Source organism: Grus americana, chromosome 2 (genome assembly GCF_028858705.1).
Source record: "Grus americana isolate bGruAme1 chromosome 2, bGruAme1.mat, whole genome shotgun sequence".
Lineage (NCBI taxonomy): Eukaryota > Metazoa > Chordata > Aves > Gruiformes > Gruidae > Grus > Grus americana.
Window position 1 is genome coordinate 165679257 of NC_072853.1, and position 14309 is coordinate 165693565.

Consider the following 14309-nt stretch of genomic DNA (forward strand, 5'->3'; position numbering starts at 1 on the left):
GTCGCTGAGCTCCACGGCCCAGCACGGACAGGGCGGTGAGGGGAGATGCCCCCCTACGGCGGCTCACCGCGTTATTTATTCTATAAAGCACCTTCCTCCTCCTGGTGCCAGTCCCCTCGCCACGGCAAGGGGACGGCAGAGGTTCGTCCCGCCGCGCTCCGGAGGGAGCGGAGCTACCGGCCCTGAGGCGAAACATCGGCCCCGCTGCTCCCCCCCCATCCTCCCCTCACGGAGCCCCGCGGGCGGCGGGAAAGCGCGGCGGGGGCGGGGGAGGCGGGGCCGTGGGGAGGCGGGGCCATGCCGGGGCGGGCCATTGAGTCCGTCGGATAATGGCGATCGGGGCCCGCGGCTCCGGCGGCGCCTCCTGGCGGGGGGTGTGGGGGGGCTGAGGGGGGCGCGGCGAGCGGACAAAGCGCCCGAGTTGCCAGGTAAGGCCGCGGCTTTTGGCTGCCCCCTCCCCGCCGCTCGGGGGAGGGAATGGGTAGGGCGGGCAGCGCTGACGGGGTTCACCCCTTCCCCCTCTTCCCCCGTATCGGCTGTTTGCGAGAGGAACAAATTCTCCTCAGGGTGAATTTCCCTCGCCGGCCTCCTCCCCCGGCCCCGCCGGCGGCCCTCAGGCAGCCGCGCCCCTCCGCCGGGGGCTGAGGGGCGGGGAAGGTGTTGCCTTGAGTTTCTGGCAGCGCCGCGGCGGTGTAATCGTACCCCTCGGTGGGGAGGGAAGGAGGGCGGGCGGCCGGGAGGAGCTCGGCGGGTGGAGGCCGGGGGGGCGACGGAGCGCGGCTGCTCCCCAGGGCGCCTCTTCTTTGTGTCCAGGTGGCGAGGGGCTGCGGGGCTGCCCGCGGCCATGGGGGTGCAGGACCGGCCCCAGTGCTTCTTCGAGATAGAAATCAACCGGGAACCAGGTAAGGCTTCTCTCTGGCACAGGCGTTCGTCTCAAGTGTTGTGTGCGTTTTTGTTTGGGTTTTTTTTTTTTTTTTACCTCATTTTTGCCTTACTAATTGGCTCAAGACGCTAGCAACGAGTTTGGCCATTGATGTGTTATTTCCGACTTAGTTTTTAGTAACTTTTGGTGCTTACTGCGGTGCTGGATGCTTTTTCTTCTCTCTTGGGTTTTTTATTTGGCGTACATACAGAGAGGTTCGGTGAGGCTGACTAACGCTGTTCTGAAGATGAAAAACATTCTGTATTAGAAGTGTTGTGTGGTTATGTAGTATGCCTTTACAATTCTATAAACTATGGAAATTTGAGGCAAGTTGCGAGGAAACCAGAGAGGCACTCCTAGAAGTGGTTGTAATCATACAGTAATTAAAACTGGAAAGGGACCTGAGGAGGTCATCTGCTCTAAATCTTTCCTCCTCCTGCTCAAAATGAGCCTTCTGAATGTAAGTGAAAAATTGACCACAGAAGCATATAATATCTGACCAGGTAGCCTGTTTAAAAAAAAAAAGTCAATAAATCCATCGCTTAACTTGCATTTTCCCTATTGGAAGTATAATCGCCTGTAGTGGTAGACTGTGAGTTTTAATCCTGGAGTAGCTACTTGATTCGCTCTTCTGTTTTCCCCGCTCTGTAAAAATGGTTGTACAGATTTACTTACCCATCTTTTCGAATATGAATTTATTGATGAGTATTAGTTGTCTCAGTGCTTTATATTGCTACTACTTGTCTCTCAGAAAAATGAATAAATGTGATGGCTTCATTATGCTTTCACTTTCATTTTCTGCTTCAATGTTTCTTTGAAAGCCTTTGAAATAAGACTTTATCTCTGCATTTTCACATTTCAGTTGAATTCAAATGTAACTGTAACCCATTTGGCTTACTTTATATTTTCTACAAAATTTCAGAAGAAAGGTTCAATTCTAACTTCTGTGACCTGGTAGGGCATATGTATAAATCTGTTGCTATTGTAACTCCTATTTGAGTTGTTAACAGTGCCTTTGCTGAATACTTTTTTTGAAGAGAAAAATGTTCGTGTAAATGAAGCTTTAATACTTTCTGTTGCTTTAAATTCAGATTAACTGGGGAACGAGACTACTAAAAACATTTTAGGTTGAGTAGGCTTCCAGTTTAGGAATGGTAGTTTGATAGGATTAATTTATAGCAAAGACAATTCATTCTTCATTTTATTAGCTTTTAATCTTTGTTAGGGTTTTTTGTTTTGATTCTCCATCTGAAGAACCTCTCCCTGCGCTGTTGTCTTCTGCTCCTTCTTTATGTGTGCATTCCTGTTCCCATTTCATAATACATCTTGTTGCCTGCCTTGTCCCCTCCTCAGCCTTGCGCTGTGTATCACGAGTGAAAGTGGATTACCTTGTTTTCCCTCACATCTACTTGGGTTTGATGACTGATAGCGGTGTCAGAGAGGAATTGCAGCGTTAGTGTTCTTGGTGGTGCAGAGCTTTCACTACCTGGAGTAGACACAGGGTCTTTAGCTCTGTTCGTGGCTGGCTGCATTTATTTTCTCTTTAAAGTAACAGGAATCTCAGAGCTGAGATCAAATGGAGAGCCCTGCTGTTTTTATTGCACCTGGCTAATGACTTGTATTTTTGTAGGAAAACGTGCCAATTTGAAAAATGTTGGTATGGGGACTTGTGTGTAATCTTGTTACACTATATTCTAGTGTCTGTTTATTAGTTCGCTGTGCAACTATGTCTCAGGATTAAGGTTATATTTAAAAAGCTTAAACGTTGCTCTTTTAGCTGTAAGATGACCTTCAAAAGCTGAATCAAGTGTGAATGATAAAGCAGTGCTTCCAGCTGACATGAAGCACTAGCTCTGAGATGTATTCTCCTGCTGATACTAGTGAGGTATTAATTTTAACTTTTAAACTGCCAGCAGATTTCCAAATTATCATTTTGTTTACTTTAATACAATAAGCCGATCTGCTTGTGTTTTTTCTATTAGATGTAGGGAGAAAGACCTGGGGAAAAGAACAACCCTGCATTTTCTTGCTAGCCAACAAATAAGATGGGGCCCCCACCCTGTCTGCACTGAAAAGCTGAACTAATGTTGCCCCATGAAACGCAGAATAAGAGGACATGCTTCTCACCCTACTGGAGACATCTCTTTGCCTGCAGAATACAAAACTGTGTCACTTTTAACAGTCTAGGTTGCTTGGAGTCCAAAAATGTTCGCCCCCATGCAGCTGCCAACTCTTAGTTTTTCCCTTATAGCCTTCGCTTACCCAACATTTGACAAGATACCTGTAGCAATTAAAAATAAGAGGGCAGTGCGCAGACTAGATGAGAAGGAGCAGCAAAAGGTGGTGTGTGCGCATATGTGAGAGGGGAGGGGGACTGTGGAGTTTGAATTAGTTTTACTCTTTAACTAGATCCCTTAGAAAATACAGGAGTGAATATTGTAGCTTTGGTTGTGCTTTTAGAAGCTTTATTACAGCTTTTGTGTCCATATTTTAATTTTAGCTACAGAATCTTGGAATAAAACTTGATGCCTGCTTGTATGTGACTCTTGCAGTGGGGCAAACTTTGTAGGTTTTGGATCAGTGTTTTTTTTTAAATCTAAATTCAGGCTGTTTTTAATAAGTTGCCTGTTAAGCATTTTTTTATGAATGCACATCGTGGTTTAAAGAACAAACAAGATAATAAATTAAGAATAAGCATTTATTTTGAAAACTAGCACAGACAGCACCCCTCCCTTCATTGGTAGGGGGGACCCAAAAGGATTTGGACACATACAGCCCGCACATAGGAGTAAACTACTTAAAGTACTCCACAAATTTTGGGATGGCAGCAGATGCCTATTTAAATATAATTCTATTTTTACTCTGTGATGCAAAATCTGTATGGAGCTCCGGTCTTTCAGGGACCATGATAATTAGAACAGATGTCTGACTAGGATGTCATGGACATTGTCTGCTGCTGTAGCAGCTCATGTGGCCATCCAAGATGTTTTTCACACATCTGCCCTCCCCGCCCCCCCAACTGGCTTTATCCATCATAAAGTATGTTATATTTACTTATTTTTGCTTTGTTTCATTCTTATTCACAGAAAAATTTTCCTTATCATTTTTTTTAACTTTTTTTGTCTCCTGTCTTCTGTTACTGTTTGACCCATTGTTCTTTTTCATTCCACTTCCATTTCCTTCCTGGGATATGCCCCTTCCCTTGTCAGTCAGTCTGTTCTTTCATTACTTCTTTCCTTCTAGTCACTTTTGCCTAAAGTTTGGTGTATTTTGGGATTTCAGCTGCTATGAATTTATGTGAAATAAGCTCCACTGCAAAAGTAATTCTAGTACTGTGCCTGCATTAGGTGAACCAGGGATGCCATATGGGGTTTTTGTTACCCTGCCTGAAGACAGAAACTGTTCTCAGCTGGCTTCCCATGAACTTTTAGCCCTTTGAAGGCAAAAAGTTGTAGACTGGCAGAAAATAGATCAGCACTTTGACAGGAGCCAAGGGGCCATGCTATATGGGGGACCCCTATCAGAGTATGTGTAAGGGAGATAATATATAGATTCAGAGGGAAATGGTTTAATAAAAATTGTAATCCAATCATCATATAGAATTGTTGTCAGTGCAGAATGAAATAACCCTGAAGACTTACCTTAAGGTCTGGAACAAATTGGATTAGTAAATGGAAGACCAAACTCATCAGCTGCTTCTCCTCCTAGGAGAAGACAAAGCGAAGTCTCTCACTTGCATATCTCTGTGAAACTGAAAAGAGTAAGTTTCTGTTGTGTGCAGTAGTGAAATACGTTTGCTTTTGTGGAGACCATGGAAGATTGGAATGGGGGGGGGGCTTCAGGTAATATTTGTGGAAGACTGGGCTTAGAGAGCTGGGGAAGGAAGTTTATGGAGGCTTTCCTTCCAAAGAGTGTAAGGTGGGGTAAGGAAGCATTAACCAAGTGTTAATCCGTGCTCAGGGGAACTGGGACATCCCTTGTTTTAACTGATGTTTTAAATAAAATCTGTTCCTTTTCCTCAGTAAGCTTTTATTTTATTTTTCTGAAAACTGTAGCCACGTTTCTACTTTAAAGCAGTCTTTCTAAATTCATATTACTTACTGTTTCCAAACTTAGGGATAATTTAATTAATAAAGTATGGCCATTTTAGTGAGCTGTTATTTAAACTTGTATGCAAATCTATCTAAGCCTTCAGGCCTCTGGCAGACTTCCTGGTCTCGGTCTGTAAGGGATGTGCATCACTGTCTTAATGGTTGTAATCCCTGCTTTCTCCTTCAGCAGGATATTCCTGTTGATATACTACGAAAAGTACTGCAATGGCTTCTTACTTGGTTTGCTCTAAGAAATCGGGAAAAGACAAAACCAATATATTTTAATTTTTAATAACTTAAGTTTATTTTTGGAATGTCTATCTGAAATAAACACGTTCACAGCCCAAACATAACAATCTAGCAAAACAGTTTGTATTACATGGAAAATACATTCAAGTAATATGTGTTTGGCTCCCAAGGTTTTCTAAAAAGTTAAGCAGCTAAATTGGAGGAAATCACTGGATAAACATTAGAAATTGATGATCATTTTAATAAACTTTGCTAGCAGGAGCCGTTGTTAGAATAGAGCATGGATATTTCTACCCTGAATTTTTACCACTGAAATTGAATCAAGTACTAGTTCTTCCTCAGCTGAAAAATTGATCAGGGGTTCAAAAACAAAAGAAAAAGTTTTCATCTTTCAATTTGGAAACAGAGCTCTGACATTAGATTATCTCTGGTCATTGTGCCTTCTGGTTTCTATAATTGGTATAGCTCATTAGCTACAGATAGCACTTTATCAAATCAATCTTCAAAACATCTTAGACTTTACATCTGCATCACTTACTGTATGTAATTACCTGTAATGTAAATACTTCTTTCACCACTTTTATTTCTATCAAAAAGTATCTTTAAAAAATAAGTTAAAAGCCTGCTAACAAATAACAATACTTTATCCAAAAATTGTTTTACAAAAAATAAGCAAATGTTAAGTTATGGTTGGATAAACTTCTGTAGTGTTGGCTGGCAGAAAATATAAGGTACTGTGAGATCGACACTGTGGTACAGATGGACATGTCTTCATAGCTGTGAGCTGGTGAGAATCAGTGTTCTGTTGAGAGCCACACTAAATTAAAATTATAGAAATGTCCTGCCTGCAGATGCATTAAAATTAAGATTTTTTTAATAGTTTGTATAACTTCCTTGTGGTACTGGAAGATTTGCATCTCAAGTTAGGTGAGAGTTTCATTGTTAAGAATATAACCCCAACTTTTTGTGCTTTAGTCTAGAAGTGCGGTATCTCTGCAGGCTCACTTCTTGGCTGAAGCTGACTGAGGAGTCTGGGTAGGTTTGGAACAGACTTCACCTCCTTGAATAACTCTTCTCAGCAATTTTTTTTTGTTTTAATTTTTTATTCAAGTATTACGGTTAGTCACAGAAAGCTTGTTCCCTAATCAGGTAACTTAACCTTTGTATCAGGGAAATGAAGCTGAAGAAAGTATTGGAAATTTTCTCTATACAGTGAAGGTGGATCATTTCAGAGAAGAGGTGTCTAAACCTAAGGAATTTAGTAGCATCTCAAATGCCTTTTTTTATCTGTGTTATGTCAGCATATACCTCAGCTCCAAGCATAAAATGTGACGTTCCTTGTTTGGTTTTGTGTTTTGGTTGTGGGGTTTTTTTGTTTTTTTTTTTTTTAGGGAAGAGGTAAGAGAAAGATTTGTAGGTTCTCAGCATAATTTTTATACATACTTTTTATACTGATTTTTATTTTTTTATTAACAGCTGTTATTTCATATGTATGCATCTGATCAAGGTGTGAAAATGTGTTTGATCTTTCTCTGGCACATTTAATTGACTGTTTGTCAGTGGAAAATGGAACCTTTCAGGGATGATGGTGTTCATGCAGGTTAGGTAAAAAACAGCTTGTAACCCACCAGATGGATACACAGTATGTGGTGTGTGTATTATAAGCACATGGCAACATTTTATATAGCTGGATATAACGGGGTAAGCAGTGCCTTAGGTTGTATGGAGGAGAGATGTCCTTCATTAACTTTGAAATTGTAGTGCTCATATCCAACATCAAAAGTCTATAGATCCAAACCGTTTGTAGGAGTTGAAAGGCATGGGAAGCTAGCAGACATCATTACTGAGAAAGCACTGGTGAAAGATACTGTTGAAATCATACCTTAGTTATGAATGTCTTTTTTCCATGTTCTGCCTTGCCATCTTCAAGATGACTTTTTCCTCTTCAAGAGAAAACAGAAGTGGTGGTGTCTGCTGCTTAAGGTGCTAAGTATGGTGGGGTTTGTATGTAGGACAGGGACTTGCAACCAGAAGGCTTTTGCAATTTATGCCTGAGGGTGAAAGTCCCTTCTGGAGCCCACAGCCACTAACACCTATTAGTTATTTGGCAGCTGTCACCTTGGTAAACCAGCAGCTGGTCTGTATTTCTCTACTCTTAGTAGAACAGAGATAGTGACAACTTTTTCTCTGAGAGGTGCCATGTGTTATTTCACATAGTGAATACAAGAGGAAATCTGGACGTGGCTTTCTAAAGCACTTAGTCGCTGTTCAGCGCTTTTGCAAGCAGAGGAATGGGATTTCTGCTCTCCTGAACTACTATACTTATAATGAAAATTGATGACTTTTTTACTGAACTGACTTCTCTATTGTGTTCTCTGTATGAATCTTCAATCCACATAGCTTATAATGGTTTCTTGCTTCCAAATAGCTGTCTTTTCATAGTGGTCATTACAGCTACCACTGTTTAATGTGGGGTCTTTGAATATTTGCTATTTCTTCATTCTTTGGAGACTGTTCTACCCATTTTCTTCAGACTTTCCTGCTGTAATGATGAATGCTCAGAGAACATTCTTACAGCAGTTAATGAAATACCTTCAGCGGTTGAAATGTCTACATCTTGAATTTTTATCTAAGAATACAAAATACAGGTGGTCTCTCTGTTGGATTTTATTATTATTATTAATTTCTCCCCTTTTTGAACAAATAATGCATCCTCCTGGCAATTGTATACATTTGGACAAAGCCCTAAAATTGAACACAACTTCCTAGGAGCCTCTCAGAATTTTTCTTGGTGACTAAATATTGAATAAAATACACTTGAATTTCAATTACTCTTTTGTTAAGGGAAGGAAAAGAGAAGTAATTCCTGGAGTAGTTACTCTTTTAAATTATCTTTGAACTCTTACCAGTGTGTACCACTAGAGGGTAGTGCTCATTGACAGACTATTACTGGTCTCCTTGTAATGCTGGCCAACAGCATGGCTTTTATGGTTTATTTCACAACCTACAGAGATAACTTTTTCTTTCCTAATTACATGGGATAATTTTTAATATTTCACACATTTGCGGGTTTTTTTGGGTTTTTTTCTTTAGTAATATATGTCCCAGTATCTTGGAAAATAAAATAGAAAATGTGAATCAGTTCTAAAATAGTTGTTCTTCACATTAAACCACGCTACAGCAGTATTTTAATAGTTTTCCAAGGTACATAGCATAACTACCACCATTAGAATGGGGTAGCTGTACTGAGACTGAGAATTACTCTGTTCCCTTTACACAGAGAGAAAGTAATATTTGGTCCATAGTATCTGACAAGTAGAGTGTTAGTCCTGAAATTGCTACTATTCCTCTGCCCGTCTTTCATCTTTGCTGTTTGGTTCATCGATTATTTATTTTTAAATGAAAGTATTTTAGGCCAGGAGGGCCAATGCATCTGTAATCCTTAGCACAATATGGGACTAAATCAGTTGGACTTCTTGGGTAATGATCGCAGGGAAGGCTGTGGAAATGTAATTGTCAACATATTTGTGTAAACATAGTACCGGGAGGGGGATTATTTCAGCTCTCTGAGGACCTGTATTTAGGGCAATTTATTTTTTTCAAAACATAAATGAATTGACAGGGTAAACTAGTAAATCGGTTTGGCTTTCCAGGTTCAAATCAAAATGGAATCATTAGGATTTTTAATAAATAAAATGTAAAGATATTACTTAATCTTCTTTTTTCCCCACAATTACGGTATTGTCCTTTCCTGCCACTTGTTTTAATATATGCATATTTGAGATGTTTTCTGCTTGATAAAATAAGTCTTTCTCAGGTAAGTGTATTTTCAAAACATGCTGATTTATATGCAGATTTTCTTATGTCATTATATAGAGTTATAAAACTTTTAAATTTTTTTATTTTCTAGTTGGTCGAATTATGTTTCAGCTCTTCTCAGACATATGTCCGAAGACTTGCAAAAACTTCCTTTGCTTGTGTTCAGGTAAGTAGCGTGCTTATGTTTAAGATTTTTAATGTTTCTTACTGTTGTTATTTGTTTATGCAAGTATAAACCTCAGCATAATTATAGTGCTGATCATTTTTTTTCTGGTAAAAACAAAGCTGAGACTTGTTAGTGCTGAGAAGTATTTGAATAATGCGTACCAGGAAATAGTGTGGTATTCTGTGACTGGATTAGCGTAGTGGCAATAAATCCACAGTTTTGCATTCTATAATCATGTATTATGGAACAAAAACACCCCCATGTTTTCCCTGGTGTAGGGACTGCTGTAGGTAGAAATGATTGATAAGGCTGAGATTACAGTGCAACTATTGATCACTGAAGTTACACCAATGTGATAAAGGCAAGCAATTCCTTAGGATTTATCAGGAGAAACATTAAATATTAATGTCCCTGCACAGTATAATGGTGACATTTGACTTGAGACACTACATACAACTTTATATATAATTTTTTCTCTTCTATGAAATGTTGATTGTATATAATTTGGAGTGTATTTCATCTTCATGGAAGTGCTACACAGGGATCAGAGGACAGGAATATCTGTTAAATCTGAGAACTTTTTCATTTTTAGCTAAACAAAGGACTAGAACAGAATATGATTTTCCCTCAGAAATCCTGGGATTGTTTGGTGGGAAAGAGGAGAGATCTGTGAAGTCAAAGGGACAGCATTGGCAAAAGAATGTCTGGGTATAATGTAGCACCCTCCAACCCATTTTTTAAATTTTTTTTTTTTTTTAAGCAGGACTTTTAAAAAATGGTTTGAAGAGTAAGGGTAGTAAGAGTTTGGTGGGTTTTTTGGGTCTGCACTGTTCCTTGGGGATTTTTCAGCTGTAAGTTGAAGATTAATCTTGATTAGGTTATTATAGGAATTGGTGTGCGTTATTTATAAGAAGAATGCATTCTGTGTCGCTTGGTGATCTGGTCTTTTATACCTGAACACACAGCGACTTGCAACATACCTTGAATTGACTGCGCCAGTGAAACCTCTACCTCGTATATGAAATAACTCTTTTCCAAATCATTAAAATGCTCCAGCAAGACTTTCCAGGCAACATTTTAACACCCAGCTTTAGTGAACCAGCTTTTAGCTAACTGGATGTGTGAAACAAATTTGTCGGATATCCTTATTGTTGAGTTCTTAAAGCTCATCTTGTCAGAGCTCAAATCTCAGTATGTGATATGTTCTAGATAAGCTCTGGGAAGATTTAGAAGAGCTTTATAATACTATGAACTTGTGGAAGGTGCAGTACGCATCTCTTTTCTTGAGGTCTGTGTGGTGATGCCTCCTCCTTTTATTCTACTTCCTGATTGTTTTATCACGCTTATTAAAGAGATATGTAGGGATAGACTGAGAGAATGGTACAACTGTCATAGAAAATGGGAACTTGTTTGAAGTTTATCTTAATCAGAAGAGATTACAAAAGATAAGAAATAAAATGCAGTAGTAGACTGAATAACATGATGTCTGAGCTTCATGTTCTGTAGCTCTGAAGGATTGTTTAAATCCTTACAGCAGCTTTGCTAAAAGAACGTTAGGTGGATATAAAGGAAGGAAAAGGTGTTGGAGATGATGAGGAATGAAACAAACAAGCAGAAGAAAGAACAACTTAGTTTGACTTCTTTGTATTTCATCCCTGTTTGAATTCTGTTCTACAGCTGGCTGTATGGGTTTCATTGATATCTTCAGCTGGAACCTGTCTTTAATTAGAAGAACATTTGAAAGTAAGCACAAAGTTAGGAGGTCTGCTCTTGAGATCAGACTCCCAGACTTCAAGTTACCTGAAACATTTGTTTCGTTCAAGCAAATTGTGTTTGCTACTGCGTACTCACAGAATAGAACGATGATTTGACAGGTATCTTTAAAAATTTGCTAATAAACACATGATAATTAAATTCTGCAGGGAGAGAGAGGAGCATGTAGAAGAACCTGAAGTAATTTCACTTCTTCTGGTGAATGTAATGTTTAAGAGAATTAAGTTACATTAATTTCTTTTGCTGGTAGAAGCCATCTCTTTCCTGCTGTGGTAGTTCTCGAACTTGAACTCAGGATGGCTGAGCTTGGAGGCTAGGGACACATGGTTAAGGTTAATTCTTTTCTTCTTTGCACTAATTACATCTGTGTTACTGTTCAGTTTGCCTGAGGTTTTTTCCTATCAACTGTTCTGACTTTCTGCTTCTCCTTGTCAAGTTCTTCCAGTGCACTTGTTAACTGCTAGTTTATCTGCATTATGTGTGCCATTTTCCCTGCCCTCCTGCCTTGTACTGTCAGTACCTCTGTTGCCTCAGCATCTAAACTGAACGCTCTGCACAATAATGCTGTTTGCTGCATGGTACCGCAGATGAGAACTGTGGCCAGGAGCGACAGGCCAGGCTTAGGGTCATCCACATTCTTCACAGTAGGATCTAGAAGTTCTCTGATTCATGCTTTCTCCCTGTCCCCGTGGACTGGTGTATTCCAGTTGAGCTATTGCTTCTGTCATTGCCTAGATTACGTTAGAGGACCTACAGAGCCTATCTGCAGAAGAGCAGCAGTTCTGTGCTGGGAGATGAAGGTGTACTGGTAAGATTGCTTTGACCTCTGGCAACCAGAACTGAGATGTGAAGGGTTGCTTTAAATTCTTAGAGTTATGAGCTGCTATACCACCTTCAGAGACCAAAAATGTGATTTGCTTCCAGAAGTCAGGCTCCTCTGACTCCTGCCACTTTTCACAGCAAGATCCATTGCTAGAACTTCAGTCATCAGAGAAGTATGAGTGCCTATCAGGTATATCGTTCGTCTTTATCTTTTGGTGTTTGCAAGAAGTCTTTGAATCACTGGACACTTACTCAATACAGCATCACTTTCTGGCACTGCCATCTTGTAGCCATATGCGAGGCCTGTGCTCATCTAAGGAGGTATATAGCTGTGGAATAGAGAGGGGATGCTATCCCATTCTGGTACATATAGTCTACATCATGAAATAGCAGCAGACTCTGAGCATTGTATACTTTTGTACTGCATAAATTCAGGGTTCCACATGCAAGGCCAATCCAGCATGTTCCTTTTTCCTTAGATATGGGTACCTGCCTGCATTATAGCTGATAAAGACATCATGGCTTCAGGGTACCATGTGTCCTCACTTACCCTGTTATAGCCCTCATAGCAGCTTGATTTGGGCTATGCACTTCCGTTATGTCTCTGTGAAGAGTGGTTTCACTTGTCTCAGGGCAAGGGGATGCTCCCTGAGAGCGAGACTGGAGACCAGTGTTTGAAATGCTGTGCCCATCATCATGCCTGCTGCTTCCTCCATAATCTCTGTGAGGCAAGCCAGGATGGTTTTGTCAGAAACAGATGGAGGAGGACAGGCTGATTCTGGCTGCCTTCCTGCAGCCTGACACTGTTGTCAGAAATAGACCTGGCTACTGTGAAAGAATGCTGTCTGCCTTGACAGCAAGAGGCTCCTTGCATTTAAATTAAAACATCTGGACTAGCAAACTGACATTTGCAGGTCCTTCAGTCAGTCCACCTATTGAATAAGCACAAGCCCAACTGCTCTTCGGCACTTTGTCAGGAGCTTCCCATCTCATAATCTCAAATGGAGACCGCTATTGGGCACCTAATTCAAAATATCTCAGATTGGGTTGGCAGTGCAGGGTGTTAATAGGGCATGAGAGCAAAGCTTACTTGCCAAAGGGAAAAGGGCACTTTGATAAAGGCCCTTCTGTTGTGCTCTCCTCAGGTAATGGGTTTTCTCTTGCAATCACTATGTAAGTTCTCCTCCAGCATCCCATTTCCAAGCGATTTGCAGCACGTGGAAAGAACTGCTTAGGCAGGAAGAGTGCGAGTAGATGGGGCTCAAAGACAAGTTTTTCCTCTTTTTCAGACAAAATTCAGGCATATTTAGGGCAAAAAGAATAAGGCTAGTATTTGGCCATAAACAAAAAAGAAACCCAGCCCATGGGCTTTGTACTGGCTGTCATGGAAAAGTGTCTGAGCTTAGGGAGGTGCTGCAGCTCTAACCAGCGGAATAACTGGTCTCAGTCTCTTGCCTGACTGGGAATCCAAGGATTGTTTTGGAAAATCAGTGACATAGTACAGCTCTTGCAGGAACTTAGCCCTCCACCACTTGACCGGCAACTTAAGTGTATTGTCTGAAGTGTCTGTGGCTTATGGGGAGGTAGTTGGGTTTTATGACTTTGCCCACAGTTGTGTCGTGCATGAAAGGAAGGGAATGTCGCAAGTATTGTCATTTATTATGATCGAGGCTATGCTTTCTTGGCAATACCATAAAGAAAAGTAAAAGAAGGGACTACAACTTCTGGCCGTGGTTTAAAGCTCACCTTTCACCTTAAGGTACCAGCTCAATTACATGGTAAACTGCATTGCAGGATCCCATTCTGTAAGGGGATTATTCATAGCCTGAGTGGTGTGCTGAAACGTGACCAAAAATTTAGGCAGATAATCCTTGGTATTGATTGATGTGAGTTTTCTAATGCTGTAGCAGAGGGGGGCATGTTTGGGGGGGGAAGAGGATGTGTCCAGCCTTGTGATAAATAGCTTTACTTGGGGTAAGAGGAGGTTTATGGGTGTGGAGAGTTAGGGTGATGGAAAATAAGTTACATTCTGTGAGTGAAGGCTTTTACAACACCACCATGAGTGGGTTTTGTGCAACAGACTGCTCTTTGCCTTCGTTCTGGCAGCAATGGGCTGTTTGGAATGGCAAATTTGGGGTGATTTGGCCATCAGTTAATCTTGGGTTGAGGAACAATAGGTCACAAAAGGGGAGTGTGTGGCTCTGGGTAAGAAGTACATGTACACTTCTGAGGGCACTACATGATACAAAATATACTGCTTAAACATCCTCTGATGGAGTATCAAGTGCCTATCCCATAACCAGTGGTGGTATGAAACTGAATGTTAGGTTATTTGTCCTGTTTCATTACAGAATATCTCCTGCAGATGTGGCTTACATGGGATTTTAGCTGTTGCGCAGGGTGTAATATACCTATTACTCTTAATTGCCGTGTTCTGCCAGCTCCTCTCTTCTTGGAAGCTGCAGTC

The 14309-nt window shown here is 40.8% G+C and overlaps 1 protein-coding gene across 4 annotated transcripts in view; it reads left to right on the top strand.

Annotated features, from left to right (window-relative positions):
* The first annotated feature begins 312 nt into the window (after nt 1-312).
* The window catches only part of NKTR (natural killer cell triggering receptor), a 43418-nt gene continuing 29421 nt past the window's right edge, over nt 313-14309 (top strand). Inside the window, exons 1-3 of one of the 4 annotated variants that reach the window (XM_054814794.1) lie at nt 313-428; nt 814-902; nt 9173-9247. In XM_054814794.1, the coding sequence (XP_054670769.1) occupies nt 845-902; nt 9173-9247 (133 nt within the window). In that variant the 5' untranslated portion in view covers nt 313-428; nt 814-844. Of the gene's footprint in view, nt 429-449; nt 903-9172; nt 9248-14309 lie in introns of those variants that run through there. The other 3 variants (XM_054814795.1, XM_054814796.1, XM_054814793.1) reach the window with 3 other exon arrangements.